The sequence below is a fragment of the Micrasema longulum genome, unplaced genomic scaffold (assembly GCF_059751315.1).
Source record: "Micrasema longulum isolate JH-2025_06_02 unplaced genomic scaffold, ASM5975131v1 h1tg001921l, whole genome shotgun sequence".
In the NCBI taxonomy this organism is placed as follows: Eukaryota; Metazoa; Arthropoda; class Insecta; order Trichoptera; family Brachycentridae; genus Micrasema; species Micrasema longulum.
In genome coordinates, this window is record NW_028279095.1 from 152,491 (window position 1) to 170,725 (window position 18,235).

General features: G+C 31.4%; 2 protein-coding genes across 2 annotated transcripts; one reads left to right on the top strand and one right to left on the bottom strand.

Moving 5' to 3' along the window:
• Positions 1-6,268: 6,268 nt before the first annotated feature.
• Positions 6,269-12,951, top strand: LOC148273529 (2-oxo-4-hydroxy-4-carboxy-5-ureidoimidazoline decarboxylase-like). The gene is made up of 4 exons (XM_088238578.1): positions 6,269-6,612; positions 7,485-7,671; positions 8,530-8,683; positions 11,590-12,951. The coding sequence occupies exons 2-4, from the start codon at positions 7,485-7,487 to the stop codon at positions 11,765-11,767; spliced, it is 519 nt and encodes a 172-aa protein (XP_088094704.1). The 5' UTR covers positions 6,269-6,612; the 3' UTR covers positions 11,768-12,951.
• Positions 12,952-14,236: 1,285 nt separating this feature from the next.
• Positions 14,237-17,818, bottom strand: Pomp (proteasome maturation protein). Its single transcript, XM_088238579.1, has 4 exons — positions 17,614-17,818; positions 17,374-17,532; positions 15,442-15,543; positions 14,237-14,469 (listed from the first exon to the last, which is right to left on the bottom strand). Exons 1-4 carry the CDS (start codon positions 17,614-17,616, stop codon positions 14,308-14,310), a joined length of 426 nt encoding a protein of 141 aa, XP_088094705.1. The 5' UTR covers positions 17,617-17,818; the 3' UTR covers positions 14,237-14,307.
• Positions 17,819-18,235: the final 417 nt, after the last annotated feature.

Sequence of the window (18,235 nt, forward strand, 5' to 3'; positions counted from 1 at the left end):
AAATGGAATGCAGAAAAGTTATATAATAATACATGGCAAAACGTTATTAATAATTTAAAGTAATTTTATAATTCAATTCGGTAATTAATTGTTATTAAAAGTACATACAAAATATAACAATAAAGTAATTATAGTAACACATCTACATATATGGTAGAATATGTAATTTGAAAAACATAATAATAAAGTTTAAATATATATTTACATATATACGTAAATATATATTTTAACATATATACGTATATGGATAATAATAAAGATAGCATCGATATTATATATTTCTTCCCGAAGCAATCTTATACAGTGGTCTCTACCCCTCGATAAAATCCAATTATGGATCTTCATCTTAAATATAGACGTTGTTTTGAAGAACTTAATATGTTCATCCAAGACGTTGAACACTCTTGGAGCCATATATGAAAAGTGACTCCGAGCAATGATCGTACGTGTTCTCGGTATTAAGTAGTTTAGTTTACGCGAAAACCTCGTACGGGCATTCTGTTGGGACCTCCTTCCGTAGTCGCCTGACCAGAAAATTGTCAATACTTTCTTGATATAAATTTGACGGATATCAAGTACCTTTAATAATTGAAATAAGGGTTCAGATGGGTAAGTCAAGGGACACCGAAGCATAACTCTAAGCATTAGTTTTTGCGTCTTGATAAGGGGGTTCATGACAATTGTCGAAAATGAATACAATACATACAAACCAACTATCCCTATATCACCAAACGCACATGGATCACAATACACTAACTAAAATAACATAACAGAAAAATCTTCTTAAATCAACAACTAGTTTAGGGTGGAGTCGGCTAGCAACCAGCAGCCATGTTTTCATATTTTCCAGCCATGTTTTCATATCAGCATATCAGCCATGTTTTCATATCAGCTCATATTTTCTCTCAGCTCCAGACAGAGCTGAGAGAAAATATGTGCAGCTTTAGCATAAATTTGAGCGGTGCCGCACTGATCCAGCCTTATTTTAATTTTAAAAGGCAGTTTTGACCTGGCAAGTGTGTTTTTTGCTTTGGATCCTGATTGTTGCTCGCGCTAGCAATGAGATTGTAAAATACCTTCTCTCTTCATTTTCATTATTATATAATATGATAGTGTCATATAAATTAGGTGCTAGAAACGTGGTCTTTACTCACTGAGAGCGTTGAGAATCGTGTCTTAAAATTTCGATACTAACATTTCGAGAGCCTCGATATTAAAAATGTCGCGATACTCGGAAAAAGAAAGTAGAGTCTTGCTAGCAGAGAGGCTCTGACAAAAATGGCTTTTCTCTACCTTTACGACCTGGCCACCCATTCACCACCATCGATCAGTTGTGGCGTAGAACTTGACTTTTGAAGTAACAGTTAAAATAAGTAGCTACTGTAATCTAGTAATGCTGTAGCTCAATCACGAATCGACGTTCTAATAAGCGACGTGATAACAATTTCTCACCGTGGTTGTTTATCGTATTCGCGATTATAATGTAACATCCGTGAACCCCTAGTATTAAATGTCAAAATATTTACGTTTCGCGACGTATAATCCTTCTGCGCAATCACATATTTGAATTTCACCGGTGTAAATATGAAAAATATTCAAAAACTGCTATTTTTATTTGTTTATTTATTGTTTATCATGCTATTTATTGCATTTAGCCGGCGGCGGCGGTTGGCAAGCCAAATGTCAAGAAAAGCAGTCGCCATAGTAATTGTAATTTAATTTTTTGTATTAGATACTCCTTAACATTTTGCAAATGCAATATATTGTATTATTTTTTATAGTAAACGCCGATTTTTCGCCCATGAATTGTATTTATTTATGAGGAAATTAAAAAACAAACCGACACGAGCGTTGACTTAGAGATTACACACGCGTTGACTTATGACTACGATAACTTAAGCATGTTCATTATTGTTTATTGTGATCGTTCAAATGCTTAGCACGTCGAGAGTTATTTGTGATTGAGCTACAGGTGGCCGTGGCACGAATTCAAAAGATGACCGTGTGTTTAAATATAATATTGTAAGAACCCAAAAATAAAATGAATAATATATTAAAAAATTACCTATCCCTGCATCCATTATATTCTCGGGAGATAAGTAATAGATGGCCAACATCCCTATTTAAAATCGGTTCAAAAACCGTCGAGCCTTTTCCATTGGTCACTATTCGGCCAATAACGAAACTGGGTTTCGGTCAGGAATCCTTTTCTCATTCTATTATTTTTTATCTGTGATAACACCAAAGCAAGCCGACGCGACAGACCCCTAATAATGTATCTTTTCTCAGAAGGTAGGTATACGAAACTCCAAGCATTACTTACCTACTTTAATCCCTTTTTGAAATCATAAAATTAATTTGTAACAATACACGTTTTCAGTAAAGTTAGCGTGTCCCATTTTGAAAAGTAAGTATAGGCATTTACTCTATCTTCACAGTTTCACTGCATTCCTACTCCGATGACGAAGTTCAGTGCTATAGGAAATTGGATTTAAAAATAGTTTTCTCATACGTGGTAACATTTAATGCATTTCATTGTACATACGGCGAAGGTTCTCTAGTGTATGAAAAATGAATAAAAACGAACTTCTTTAGTGTGATAGATTTTTGGTTTCCGGGAAGCCAACCCCCCAATCAGGACAACTCACCGAAGAGAACTAGCGACGTTATGCGCGGAGTAATTAAAAAAAACACAAAACTTAAAAAAAACATAGCGATGACAATATGATACATAAAAAAATATAAATGATATTTTTTGGCTGAGTCTATGAACAAATAAAAAAAACAGTGAACTTCCTCGTTGCCGCTTATCTGGATAATTTTTGTTACATGGAAGGTACGGCGATCAGTTGTACGCTTCAGATTCCGTTCCAGGGAAAGTGAAACATCACAGTTTAAAAGCAAATTAAAAAGAAATATTTCACGTCATCCCTGCCAGAAATACAACCCGGCACCTCAAGCATGGTAGGCAAACGCACCAACCACTAGGTACACTACGAGGCGAACTTGTCTCCACTCGATTTTCTTGTGTAGGATTAGCAATCGAGTCGAAAACACTGGTCATCATTGTGTTAGTGTTTGAATATCATATTTCTTTCATTCTTCCATGTGGTGGTCCCGCGATGTGAGGAATGGCTAAGACGCTTCCGTGTATGGGGGGTTCCAGGTTCGATCCCGTGTGAGGTCACATTTTTTCTCTAGTTATTATTCTACTTTGTAATTAGGCTTCTTGGCCTGTTGCGGAACAAACATTAAAATTGGTTATTGATTTTGTGAAGCAAAAGATCTGATTTTTTTTAGGCTGGTGAGATTCTAGATGAGTTATTTCACTATCTAGAAAACGTTGATAATAAATTAATTTTCCATCGTAGTAAGTTTTGGCTATTCAACAAATCAGATACTTGGGTAATAAAATGTAAAAAATATTGAAAATAAATAAAATATTAAATCGATCGTTCGTCAAACAAGTCCGATTTATTTTTATTCAAGTTAAGTGTGCAATTTCATGTAAAAATTTCCCCTCTATCTAAAGCACTCCTCAGGTGACTGCAAAATACGACCTTATCTCCCTTAGTTCTAGATTTATCATTTCCTTCATTCTTGAACGCGTTTTTATTTATTTATTTTGTTGGTGTAAGAAAAGTTATTTTTATTCATATTATATATTTTAGATATATGTTTAGTTATATAGTCGTAAATACAGATGTCAAACTTGCTTTGTTTCATTATTGTTCTGAATATGTACTTTAAAAACAATTGTAATATTATTTAAGTCCCGAATCGAGTTGTAGTAACTCCTGGGAATATATTTCGTTTGTATTGTACTTGAAAGGTAAATACGTAAAGTAGTATTGTACTAATAAAATATGCGAATCATACCCCCCCCTGTGGCTCGTAGTCTAATGGTTCGGGTGTTTGCCTAATGTGCACCAGGTCTCGAATTCGATTCCCGATAAAGGACAACATGTTGTTTAAAAAGGTGTTTTTACAATGCAGTATTTCATAGTTTTTGACTGACACCTAAAACGTCTTAACTGATAACATACAACGCGATGGTGCCAAAAAGTTCGTGATGATGAAGACGTTTTATGAAACGTATGAAATTCAAAATTTATAGAAAGAGGAAGTTCAGTAGTTTAAAAAAAAGTATTTGACTATTAAATAAAGCCAAAAAAATATATTTTTATTTATCGTGTCTGATAATACAAGTTCTTTTGCTTGCCCTACGGGAAATTGGATGCAGAAAATGGTTTCTTACACGCGGTAGAATTACATTTTTATAATTTTAGTTATCTACCTACTATATCTAAAGAATTTTCTAGTTTAAGTGATCACTTTAAACACTGTGCTACATGTATTATTATTATAACTTATAAAGCGCTATTTTTGTAATAAAATACCTCAGGGGTAAAACACCGCTTTACATAGTGATTCTATTGATAAATAAATAGTCCTATGTAAGGAGCATGCTAAGTAGAAATAAGTACTTTTTAAAAAAATATTTGTTTTATTGAGTTCTATGATAAACATATAATAGTCTAATATAATACGTACATCTATACTCATTCTAACATTATTTATTACTATTTTACACTATCCTAATTTATAATAATCAAATTGTTTTTTTTAAAAATATTTACTTACACTTATTATTAACTTATGTACTCGTATATTCACTATTTATAATAATTATATAACCCAGTATTTTTTACATACACACTCCTTACATTTAATTTGAAATATATTTACACTGTTTTAATTGGCTGGCGGCCTCCGTGGTGTAGTGGTCAAGACGATTGACTCACGCACGGAAGGTTCCGGGTTCGATTCCCGGTGAGAACACAAAAATTAAAAAAAATGATTTTCCTCAAGCCTGGTTGTTCTGTAATGTAATTCACCACTGTAATTGGGCCTCCTGGCCTGTTGTGGTGCAAAAAAAATCAAAAATGAATTTTTTTTGGGCTTTCTAGCATTTTCTCAAATAACTTTATTCCTTTGTACATAAGGCAGTTCTTGGACATTGCTTTTGATTTCTTTTTTCAGTCTTATAATTTTAGATTATCTTGTTGCATAGATAACTAGAAATAATTCATTATTTTTTTTTTGTTTTGGAAATATCTCGAAACTATTCCTTTAATATAACCTATTCCGTTTTCATAAAGTAAAATATCTACAAAAAAAAACAAATGCGTTTTTTTATTGAAATGGGTTCTTCCATGTGAGCTCTATCGGTTGGTGATATAAAATTTTAACAAGTTGTAGCGGTTCAAATATCATGAATTTTAACAAAACTAAATATCTACACTCCATAGAGTTTTCACAAAGCGAAATATCTACATATTTTTTTGGGGTGTTAAGTTTTTTAAAATCGAAAAAAAATCACAAACAGAACATGATTTTGGCCAAGAAAAAAGAAGATGTGAAGAAACTTCTGGCCTACTGTATAATAATCTTAGAGTATAATATACTCTATGATAATAATGGTATAATAATATTATTTGAAATATATTTTGTTTTCATTTTATTTGTGCTATTATGTATGTAAAAAATATCTAAGAGGTAAATACCTAAATGTGTATTTTTACATAGGTACTTAATTATGTCAGTAGACAAAAAAAAATTTGTGCAATGTGTGGATCTGAAAAGTGGCCACAAGACCTTTAGAGTATAAGAATAATATACTCTAAGACCTTTAAAACTAATCCGGGTAAGTGATGGGGCGGGGTGTTTAAATGTCTTGCATTTGTCTTCGCCTTTTTAATGTAGTAGTGTTGTTGTTGTTAGGTGTGTCTTTTCGTACAGTTCAGTGGCAGGATTCAAATAGGAGTTGTACATTAGTTTAATTATTTTATTTTATTTTCTTTGTATCCTTTCTGCTAAAAGTTTTTTTAATATTTTTAATTTCAGTTTATATTTTAACAGCGAAGGTGTATTATCATGCCTCAATAAATAACCATTTAAAGGAAAAACTTACAATGTAGGTAAATTTAAGCTACATAATTAGGTAATTCATAGCATAATGTGAATCAGTTAAAAAAAAGGATTACAGAAAACTAGCGACATCTAGTTTTGAGTAGAATTTTAAGTTATATAATTTGAATATGTAGGTAAACAAGCATACCTAATAAAATGTTATTTACTTAGAGTATGGCTGAGGTTATTTAGTATTATCGTGTTTGTACTGCCATCTATCTTCAAATTTTACAGTTAAACTGAGTAGTGCGTAGTAGCATTCAATTTTAGGTGAAAATGAATCATTTTATTATTTATTGTTTGTGACATTGTAAAGTTTCGATTGCAATGCAAAAGTTTAAGTTTTCTTATTAACGATATTATACTACTTTACAAATGAAAAACTTACAACTATATCAAATGTTTATATATGTCGTACCGTCGTTTGTCGTACCAACTTTACAAAGCAGAAGTAAAAGACGACAGATAATAATTTGATAACATTTCTCGTTGCATAATTGACAATTCATGCCAATCGTGAATGATTTTCTTTCTAGTATGAATCCAATTCGTGCCTTGATAGAGTTTTGTGATGCTATTGAGTTTTGTACTAGATTTACCAGTCTTCCCGTCTACCCGATATTACTTTACTCCTAAAACGTAAGTTTCAAATTTCATTTTCACACAAAGAAACAATGAACTTCCGGAATTCGTTAAAATAAAATGTTTATTCTAACTTGTTACAGTAAAATAATATCTATTGACGAAGTTATTTTATCACTTGAATATTTTTAGTCTGGAACTTCAAATCGTATAGAAACTTTAAACCTGATTTCCCATTTTTAGTGTCCCTTTGTTTGAAATTACATTCTAAACATTTTATGAATTATGTTTTCTAATTTATGTTACCCAAAATAGGAGCCGTGTTTTTTTTAAATAATAAGTACATTAATTCGAAACATTGACATCGTTTCACTTCATTTTCAAGTATGATTTCTTTACTACTACTATCTACTTAATTACCAACAAACTATATTATTCTTGGAAATATTTTCTTTGAATAAAGACAATGTTTTAATTTAAATTTAAAATGTAAATTTAATAAATGTTAATTGACCACCTACTTGCACATGAATAGTCACAACTAAAGTAACTAACTCTGTAGAATTTTAAATAGGTATTCTAATTTGTACAAATAATATTTCATTTCAAAGATTGAGAAATGTTATTTTATTGACACATGTGTTTTCTTAGTTGTTTTTATTTTAGTATAAGCCTCGATTCAACAGTAGATAACATCACATTATTTTCAAGACTACAAACAAATGATCTTTAACCTTACAGCAGATAAATAGCACTTGATAACACCAATTAAAACAATAATAAATAGTATATTTCATTATTTAAAATAATAATATCATGAAATATATCAATCTATTACAAAATTCATAATGTCTTTCAGTATCATAATAGTCATTCCTGTTTTATTTTGTATGTTTTTATTGAATAATAGTAATGATTTTTTTCCCAAGATGGCCGGTTATATTTACATCGGAGAAGTAAATGAATTAGGCAGCGAGCAGTTTGTGTGGATGTTTGGGAATGTGGTTGAATCATACAAGGAGGCAGCTATAGCTGTCGCTGAGGAAATACCATTCAAGGATATTGGAGAATTGACTCAAGCTTTCTCCGACCATCTCGATAACTTATCTACAGAAGGTAAATTTGTTGTAACTAACGCTTAACAGTATGTATTTGTTTTCAAATATATTGGCTTTTAACTGTTTTAATAAAACATGTTGTCTTTGATAATTCATTATTTGGTTGACATATTTGGCACGCAAAATATGATTTTATATCTGGAAAGAAGTCTTAAGTAATATTTGTATTAAAATAAAAATTAATTTTGAAAACACCCTGCATGTTTTTGAAAATTTTTTGGTCTTTTTAACTACAAATTTTTAAGGGCTATTAAGATTGTTAGAAATAAAATTGTGATATTTACAAGACACTGGAATTTCATTCTACATTAAAAAAATAAATAATAGGATGGTTTTGAAACGACATGGACCAAAAATGTTTTTTTTTTTTTACCATTAATTTAACAATGCCTCATAGTAATATAATTATACTATTCCTTCTTAGAATGCCGTACATCGCTCTTTTACTAGGCATATATTAATTTTATGATAGTGAATAATCTTTCTTACGATTTTTTAAAGTGTTTTGATGTCATGTTATATTTTAGAAAAAAATTAAGGTTCAATGAATAGTGAATTTTTATCTTTGAAAATCCTGAATTGATTTTTATGCAAGAAACAGCATTATTCTTTTTTAGTATACCCTTTTTACACTGTACTGTATGGAACGTACCCTCCAAATAAAAGATGTTTTTTTATAGTTTCTTTCACATCCTAAAGTTAAATTTATTATTTCAAATAATTTGCTGGTTGAAAAAAAAAATGTGTAAAATAAACCTACCTTTTGTATTTTGAACGAACCTTTTTTAAAACAAAAAACTTACCTTTTGTATTTTGCTTGGTTTTATCATTCTAAAAATAAACTTTTTAATTTCAGATAAAGTCAAAGTTCTGTGCCTTCATCCTGATTTAGCGGGAAGGTTAGCTGACATGAGTATGTTAACAGAAGAATCTACTCGTGAACAAAAATCTGCAGAACTGAATACATTAAGTCCCGAGCAGAAGACTAAAATGAACCTTCTGAATCATAAGTAAGAATTCTGATACATTATGGCGGCCTCCGTGGTGTAGTGGTCAAGAAGCTTAACTCACAGACGGAAGGTTCGGGGTTCGATTCCCGGTGAGAACACAAAAATTAAATGTGATTTTTCTCAAGCCTGGGTGTTCTGTAATGTAATTCACCGCTGTAATTGGGCCTCCTGGCCTGTTGTGGTGCAAAAATAAAATAAAATTATCATTATTTTGGATAAGAATTTGATAAAATCTCATCTATTAATTATCTACCAATATTTGTACATTGCCAACTTTTGTTATGTATACCATTTATTTTCTTTTTGTTGCGACTTCTATAGAAATTTCACAATGATTATAAAAATTCTTCAAATAATTAAGGACTTCTTTATAGACACCTACACTTTATTTCCGTGTCCGGGCGGATGAAGAAAGTTCGGTGTGTGTGAAATAGAACCAGAACCTTGGACGAGTGTTTCGACTCGATGGCTACTCTCAGGTACCATATTTGAGGTCCTGGGTTCGATTCGGACTTATATTGGTTTTAAAGGTATTTCATATTTCTGGACTGGAAACGTAAGACCGATCACCTTACCTTTCTTGTAACAAAAATGATCCAGATACACAGCAATGGAGTGTAAATGCTGTGCCCTATGCACCACTGGGCGTGGATAAGGAAATGACGATGACACCTTATGTGGTAGTTCATAGAAAAAATAAAGTGAAAACATATTTTTAAACAAAAAAAAATCATTTTTGCATTTTCATAATTAATATTGGGACTAGCGTGCATGGTAGCCGCTTACTACATTACATAGTGCTAACCACTAATCACTTTATATGGTGGAATACCTTCACTTTCATATTAATAATAATAAATCTTTATTTACTTTTTATCAAAATTATATTTAAGCAATAATGCAACCTTAACAGTAAAAACTATATATTTACAAAACAGGATTGAAATATTTTCAAAATGATAGTGAAAATAAAAGAGTGATTTGAGCTGGTTTTTTTTTCAAAATTCTCCTGAAATTTAGGGCATTCAGTTCGAATTTTCTCTAATTTATTGATTCCTTCCTGGATTGTATTTTATACGAGGTGTGGCAGAAAAGTTATGAGACTGGCAACACTGCAAGCGATCTGGAAACACTGCGTTGTTGCCCTTTATAGAGCACGTGTATCAGTAACCTCCCATAGCCCAGTGCGAGTTTTAACTCCTTACGTTAACCACGTGATTTTTGTGGCTGCTATTAGTGAAGTTGTGTTTTGGTTGTGTCACGCAAAATGGAACAGCGGAATTTGGAGCAACGTTGTGCCATTAAATTTTGTGTTAAGCTTGGAGAGTCGGCAAGTGTGACGTTTGAAAAGTTAAAACAGGCTTATGGGGAACATTATTTATCCCGAGCACAGGTTTTTCAGTGGCACAAATCATTTTTGGAAGGCAGAGAACATGTTGAAGACAAACATCGTTTAGGGAGGCCTTTAAAAACTTGAAAACATCAAACGTGTGAACACTTTTGTAAGATCAGACCGTCGGTTAGCATTTAGAATGTTGAGTGAACAATTAAATTAAAACCGTTTTACCGTTCATCAAATTTTGACTGAACATTTGCACATGAGAAAGATCTGTGCCAAGATGGTGCCGAAAAACCTCACAATTGAGCAGAGGAGATACGAAAAAACAAGTGTCTTGATCTTTTTGACAGAATCGCTAATGAGCAAGATTTCTTTAGTCGTGTGATCACAGGTGATGAATCATGGATTTTTTAATACGATCCTGAGACCAAGAGGCAAAGTGAGGAATGGCACACTGCAAACTCTCCTCGACCAAAGAAAGCTCGAATGAGCAAATCGAAAATCAAATCGATGCCGATTTGTTTTTTTGACAGAAGGGGAATCGTCCATAAAGAATTTGTTCCTCCAGGACAAACTGTAAACCAAGTTTCTTATTAAGACGTCCTTGAAAGGCTCAGAAAAAAGGGTAATTCACGTGAGACCAGACATTGCAGGCAAATGGATGCTCCATCATGACAACGCCCCATGTCACACTGCCCTCTCCATAACATAATTTTTGACCTCTAAAGGTATTCCTGTGGTTCTCCAGCCCCCCTATTCACCTGACCTCAGTGTCTGTGACTTCTTCCTTTTCCCTAAACTGAAAAATGTCCTCAAAGAACGTCATTTCGGACTTAAGAAAATATTCAAAAGAGTGTAACAGACATGCTAAAGACCATACTGGTTAAAGACTTCCAGCGCTGCTACCAACAGTGGGAACAACGTCCCCATCGGTGTGTAGTTGCCCAAGGGAACTACTTTGAAGGGGATAACATTGATGTTTGAAAAAAAAAAAAATCACACCTCGTAAGGTTCCGTTAAATTGGAATCGGGAACTAGAATCCCAACCACCTATGCGCTCTGTAAATAAAATAAAAATATGTTCTTTGCCTACATACCTTTATTTTTTTTAATAGATACAATAATAAGCACGCTTTAAATAATAGTAACTGGAGTTAAATAAATACGAGTATATAAAAATGGCAAAAAATAAAATTCATTCACTGAATGTTTACTGTTACGTTATGAATTTTATTTATTTGTAAATATTATGATATGAATTTTTTGGCACCTCCTGTGGCAATAGTCCGCTCCCAGGTTGGAAACCGCTGTTGTATGCAAATGTTTTTATTTATGAGATCAGACGGAAGCTCAAGACATTATGTCAGTTAGTGCTAATTTCCTTAAATTAGATTTTGCGCACACAAAATTTTAATCTATTATACCTAAAAAAGCATGGAATTGCTTATTTCAATCCACTTGAATATATTGTTATTCAGCATTGATTTGGTTAGAAATTTCATTGTATATTTAATGTCTTATGTGCTTTTTTGTAAATAAGTAAGCTTATTAATTTATTTTTTTTCAGTTACAAATCCAAATTCGGATTCCCCTTTGTGATATGTGCAAGAGAAAACAAAGCAAATGTGATAATGGACCAATTAGAAGTCAGATATAAGAATTCGTTAGAAGAAGAAATTATCATAGGAATAAATGAAGTTAAAAAAATTACCAGTCTTCGAATTTTAGATCTTGTTGTCAATTAAATTAAAATAAGTAATTCTTATTTTAAATTTTCAGTTAATGTTTTATAATATCATTCATGTTTAAAGCATTAACTTTGCAGTCAAACATTTGAACTAATGCTAGTAATATTAGTATATAACAATTTACTGACTTTTTATATCTGCTGGTTTTGAGACGTACCCTAAATTCAAATCACGAGCTTAATAAAAATACAGGAGTTAAAATTTTGCATACATGGAGGTGTTTCATATTAAAAATGCTTTGAAAAATAATCCCCTAATAAAAAATCAAATATCGTTTCAATATAGCCCACTTTTTGATTTAACAATTAACCAATCGTGTAACTTTCGACCTCTTAGCCCTCCCAAACCCATTCTCCAACACACCACTAAATATTATTAACCTAATTTATTAGTGCGTGTTCGGACAGGGTGGTGTATGCATCCGCTTCAACTTAGCGTGTAATTTATGTATTTTTTCATAAATACTAAATGTACTACGGTGATGGTAAAGGTGAAAGTGTATTTCAGTATTTGCATGTTGGAGTAGTGAGTGTCCTGACGAAGAGACGGGCATGTCTCGAAACCAATAGACATAAAAAGTTGTTATATACTAATATTTACTAACATTAGTTAATGTTTTATAAATTTAAACGAAATGAATTTACCTATTAATTTATCATCAGTTGTTCAAAGATATTATTAATGCATTGAAATTTTTACATTTTATAAATAATAAGTCAACGCTTAAAGTGTTATGCAATCATAATATTTAATTTTTTAAGTAAAATAGGGTTAAACCCTTTTTTGTTATGTTATTTTATGTTGATAATGCATATTATTAATGTGTGACAATAATGTATTGACCAACAATAATTGTTCTAAAATTTTATATCACTATGTTCCTTGCCTGTAAAGCTTTTATGACTATGTTCCTTACCTGTACGGTAGTAAGCAGAGAGGATAGAACTCAATATCTCAACATATAACTTTTTTTACTTCAGTCAATTCGCACAGTACCTTTTAGTATGGGGACAAACTTATAGTAATCAAATAAAATGAAATATATTTTATATATTTAAGATGATTGTTCTATTTTTTACACTTCCAGTCAATATCACATAATACATAATGTATGTAAATAAAAAATGTTATGTAGATATCTACAATAAAATTAATTGACAATAAATTATATACTTGTTAAATTGTTTTTATTGCTAAAACCTGGCATATCATTCCTGAAACATAAAAAAAAATAAGTAGGAAGGATACTTTAAATTCAACTTACAAACAGATATTATTATAGATGTTGTTTGGAATCCTCGATATACAATTTATATATCGCAACTAGAAAGAATACGGAATAGATTCCTTAAACTTCTGGATCATAAATCTCTTTTATATTTTGACTCGTATGAAGACTCTTCTTCCTTTCATAGTTTAACTTCCCTTACTAAACATAGAAGCATTTCTGATCCGCCTTTCCTCTTTTTATCGATAGTCCATATCTCTTGGAGCGTATTTCAATCAATTGTCCCTTAAAGTTAATTTTTTTTATAATTCATTGCCCAAATAAAATTATGTTCAAAACTCGTTTATCTATCGTAGCTGCTCCAAATTTAATTTACTTTGTCCCCATTTAGATATTTTTAATACAAAATTTTGTGACTTCAAAAAAAAACTTTTTGAAACACTGTAATATGAAACATTTATCAGTGTGTAATAAGTTTATGTTCCTTTAAATATGTTTATTTTATTATATCAAAATTTTGAATTGGTCAACTATATTATGAAAATCCCTCTCCTCCACTCTATTTCCTCATCCCTTAACCTTCTTACGAGCTCTTTTTTTCTCTCTCATGTCTTATATACATAATATATTATTTTTTTCTTTACTGTGCAACATGTTCTCTCATTATATTTGTGAAAAACTTTAACTAGATGTACGTACTATTTTTTTATATTTTGTATTCTTATATAACAACTGTTGTTTTTCCTTAATAAATAAAAATAATAAAAAAATAGCCAACTGGTTAAATAAAAAAAATGTGTAATTCTAATTTAATTTCAATCTATGTGAAAAATATCTGTGGTTATATAAAAGTCCTTGTAGTGTAGGTACTTTGATAGTTTTGTACTGAAAAAAAACAATTGAATTAGGAAGTTCAGTGGTTTTTTTGAAAAAAAAAATATTCGTAAAATAAGCAAAAAATTTTTTTAAATTATTTTATATATTATTAGCAATATGATTTTTTGAAAGTTTTGTATTTCTGAAATGACTCAGCATGTGACATCTCGAGTTCTCTTCCACTTCTCAGTCAGTTCTGCAGATTGGTCCGTTGATGGTAAATAAATCGGAAATCTACAGCAACTCTCTTAGCATAATTTAATTCTCTAATTTTTGCCGCACGTAAGAAAACATTTTTTGTGTCCGATTTCCCGTAGAGCTGAATTTATTATTTTTCTTCCAATTCAATGAGACAAAAAAAGTTTATGAAGACAAATTATTTATTAATATTTAAGAGAATTAAAATGTTTCAAGTAAAAAAAAAGCATCGGCATTACAGTAAACCCAGAGATTTTTCAACTATAGCATGAGGTTGTCCCATTTGTTCTCTGAATTCTGCAGTATTCAAAATATCTTCAAATCCAATTCGGAGGTCATCACCGGTCAGGGAATCTCGCAGGGCATTTGAACTCTCCAAAAACGGCAGCCTTCCAACCTAAAATGGAAAAGTTATTCAGAATTGAAAAACTAACACCCATTGTATTTCATCAATTCCTGTCACATTTTGAGTATTTTAATCCTCGTGAAGAATTAAGTTTCATATATTCTAGATATATTTCATTTGTTTCCTCATCAAAAATAAAAGAAAACTAGTACAATGTATATACATAATATCAATTCGTATCTAATTGCAAACTTTCTAAAATGAATGGTTTTACAAAAAAACCTCAGTATTAATTCACTAGAGAGCTGCTCTATTGCATTTAATGAAAGCGTTCTAATTTTGGTTTGGTTTTTAGTTTAACAACAAACATGTAACGGACGGTTTCGGTTTGCGCTTGCAATTCTTGACACGAGTTCCAACAGCCCGTTGTATTGCTGTAATCTGTAACTAACTTCGTAGTTAATAATCATAGAATGTTTTTTTTCCCTTCGTATGGACAACTCTTGCCAGTGGCGTGTTATTACCCTAAGCAAAAAACATTTTTATAAAATGATGTGCCCACCTAAAAAAATATTCACAATATTAAAGATCTACGCTTTGAATTGTTTCACTAATTTTCTTTTTAAATTGTCGTTAAAACAAAAGTTAAAATTAAAGATTGCATAATTTTACTTAGGAATTATGTCTTAACTTTTGCGGTGAGGAAATTTAGACTTGCTGGGGGTTTTGATAAAAATCTACAGCAATTTTTTCTAATTCTATTGTAAAATATGAATAATATGCCTCTAAGACTACGGTACATTTATATCTATAGGCTATAGGTAATAATTATTTTTACTAATATTTTTTTATGTTTTCAAAATGCAAACGCAAATGGATTCATGATTTTGTCTCGATTAGATGATAAACAAACATTTGGTCATTTCTTGGTTGTGTCACTATAAGCCCCGCCTTTGTACTAAATCAATTTATGTATTATTGTGATTAAATAAATAATTTTTAATTTCCATTCAAAATATTTACCTTATTCACAGCTTTCAATTCCATCGTTAGTTTGATAGGGGCATGAAGACCTTGGAAATTCCTTAACATTGTAAGATCCATCACACCTTGATTTTTCTTGTACTAAAAATAAATGGAGAAGATAGGTATTCAGTTAAAACTTTTTAGTGTAGTTAATTTTGTGAAAATAATTTGTAAAAAGCCTTGTCCAAAAAGAGGGCTGGGAAATAAGACAACTTCAACAGATTCAGAGCCTTACTTAAACCAGCCAATGGACAGATCATGAGCCTTAAAAATGCCTAGAATAAATCACATAATTTCTGTATTAAATTGTTTGGATAAAGTTCAAACGATGTATGTAACTTTAACTCTCCCTTTCCGGTGATGTGTAGCTAGTATTGCATCCAATAACTTGAATATCTGCATAAATATAATCAATTATGGGTTGAGACTTTTGGTATTCCCCCAATATACATTTACGTATCGGTTAAAATATATATATATATTTTTTAATTAATGTTTAATGGGACCATAAAAAGCGTTTTATCAAAAATCGGATACATCACTAATACAATAAAAAGTTTACCAATGTGTCGCATGTTGCGTACGTAGTAAAAGAGTAATCCTTATAAATAATTGTCTCACACACTCTTTACGTTTCACTTTCGATAATACGGTATATTCGAGAGCGAGAGAGACAACTTCACGCATCACACACGCGAACAGCAAAATTTCTAATACTTCTAGACATAAATTAGCTGCCCGGCTTTCGTCACAGGCGGTTCTTTAGCACGCGCTCATGTTTTTAGCAACTAGATTTTAAATATTCACCTTTGACTTCTACTAAAAATAATTGAAGCAATTGCATAGGGCACTGCATTGTTACACCAATTGCAGCGTATCTTGATCATTTTTGTTACATGAAGGTAAGGTGATCAGTCTTACCTTCGGGTACCAGTCTAGGGACTATGAAATATTCTAGTGTAAAAACACCTTTTTTCATTTTCATGTCAACCATGTCGGGAATCGAACCCGAGACCTCTTGCATCGTAGGCATATGTGCTGACCATTACACCATGAAACACTTTTACCATTTAAAATATCTCAATTTTTTCAATGTGTAATGCAGCACCGTAACGCGCAGATGTTTTTAGGACAGTAAGGGAAAGGTTAATGCCAATCCATAGAGGCTTTAGTAAGCCTGTCGATTGGCTTAATTTAAACAAATGTTATTCATCTCTGTTGTAAAATATATATATTACTGTGAGTTGCCAAAATACACTTAGACTGTGGGTGATGATGGGTGATAGGTTAACGTTTCGGAAATAAAAGAAGTTTTCAGCCACAAAAAAAAAGTACTCAAAAGAACTACCTACTGAAAGGCACGTCTTGCAGGAAATTACTTATCAACTGAGTTTTTACTAGAACACTAATAAATCAAGCAAGCTTCATGTACCCAGAAAACAAGGGTAGCTTTTTAAAAGTTTTGTACTCGTTTCTCATTTAGTAATTTGATTCTAAGACCTGAGATAAGAGAGATCAAATTGACTGCATTAAGTCAGAAGCTTGTTTAACACTTTGTTTGAAAAATAAATATTTGCATTCTTATGATTTACCGAAAAAAAAAAATTGGGACCCTTATCTTAAAAATTATCCATGCCCAGATAATAATTAGCCAAATTAGACATGAATTGAATTATATGTATGGCTTAGTGAATAGTTTGTGCGGTGATATTAAAATGTCTGGAATTAATAGGGATCCATTTATTAGATATCGTATTTTTCGGACCATAAGACACACTTTTATGCTAAGAAAATTCAATCAAAAATTGGTGTGCGTCTTATGGTCCGATGTGTTTTATCGTCTGCAAAATACGGTAGTTATTTTTGTTTAAGTTTAACCTAAGAAACCACCAAAGCCGCAATTACGATAGTAATTGCGAAAATACTTGCATTTTTTTCAGACGCTTCAATGGGGTGAGAGTTTCCCAACTTGGATCTCGTTGATGACAATCCATGAGACAGCGGATCGGGAACCCCGAAGGCCCCTTCCTGTAATCCAAAGCTATCGGTGTTCTCTGGACGTACCTTCACGGAAGGAAGTGCGAAACTCTAAAAGAAAATTTATATTGCACTGTCATGAATAGATAACCTATATATGTGGATGTAAGTATAAAACAAGATAGAACATACCATTTTTGTTTATTTTTAGTAAGATTAATGAAAACAAACTGTAAACGTAAGGTAAGGTAGTAAATTAGAACAATTGTAGCAATTTTATAAAATATTTCGGGCGATATTAAAATACACAAAATTCACAGAATGACGGGAAAATGTCAATTTAAGCCATGGACAAAAATTAAACAATGCTTATTCGATGTTGCCAGGAGAGCAGATTGGAGGCAAATTGATGCTGACCCGGTAAATAGGGATGTGCCAACTCTTCGTGAGCGATAAAAAATGTACCCATCGGTTGTATTAAAAATTTACGTCTATTCAAACAAAATTTGAGACAGTGACGAGTGACAAAAAGTTTTCGAGTAATCATTATGAATGGTAAAAATACAGTAAATATTTAAACGCCTTGTTTGCAAGATCACAGACGATTTTATAAAAAAAAAAAACAGAAAACAGAGTTTTTAAAATATTTATTTACCTTTGATTCAAAATGTATTTTAATCCAGAAAAAATACTGCAGTAATATTAAAAGTTAAGATTGTCCATCCCACAACGTAGTGTTTAGTGCACAGGGCTATCATCCACGAGGGAGTAAAATATTTTATTCTACTATTATTTATATATACTATCATTTTAT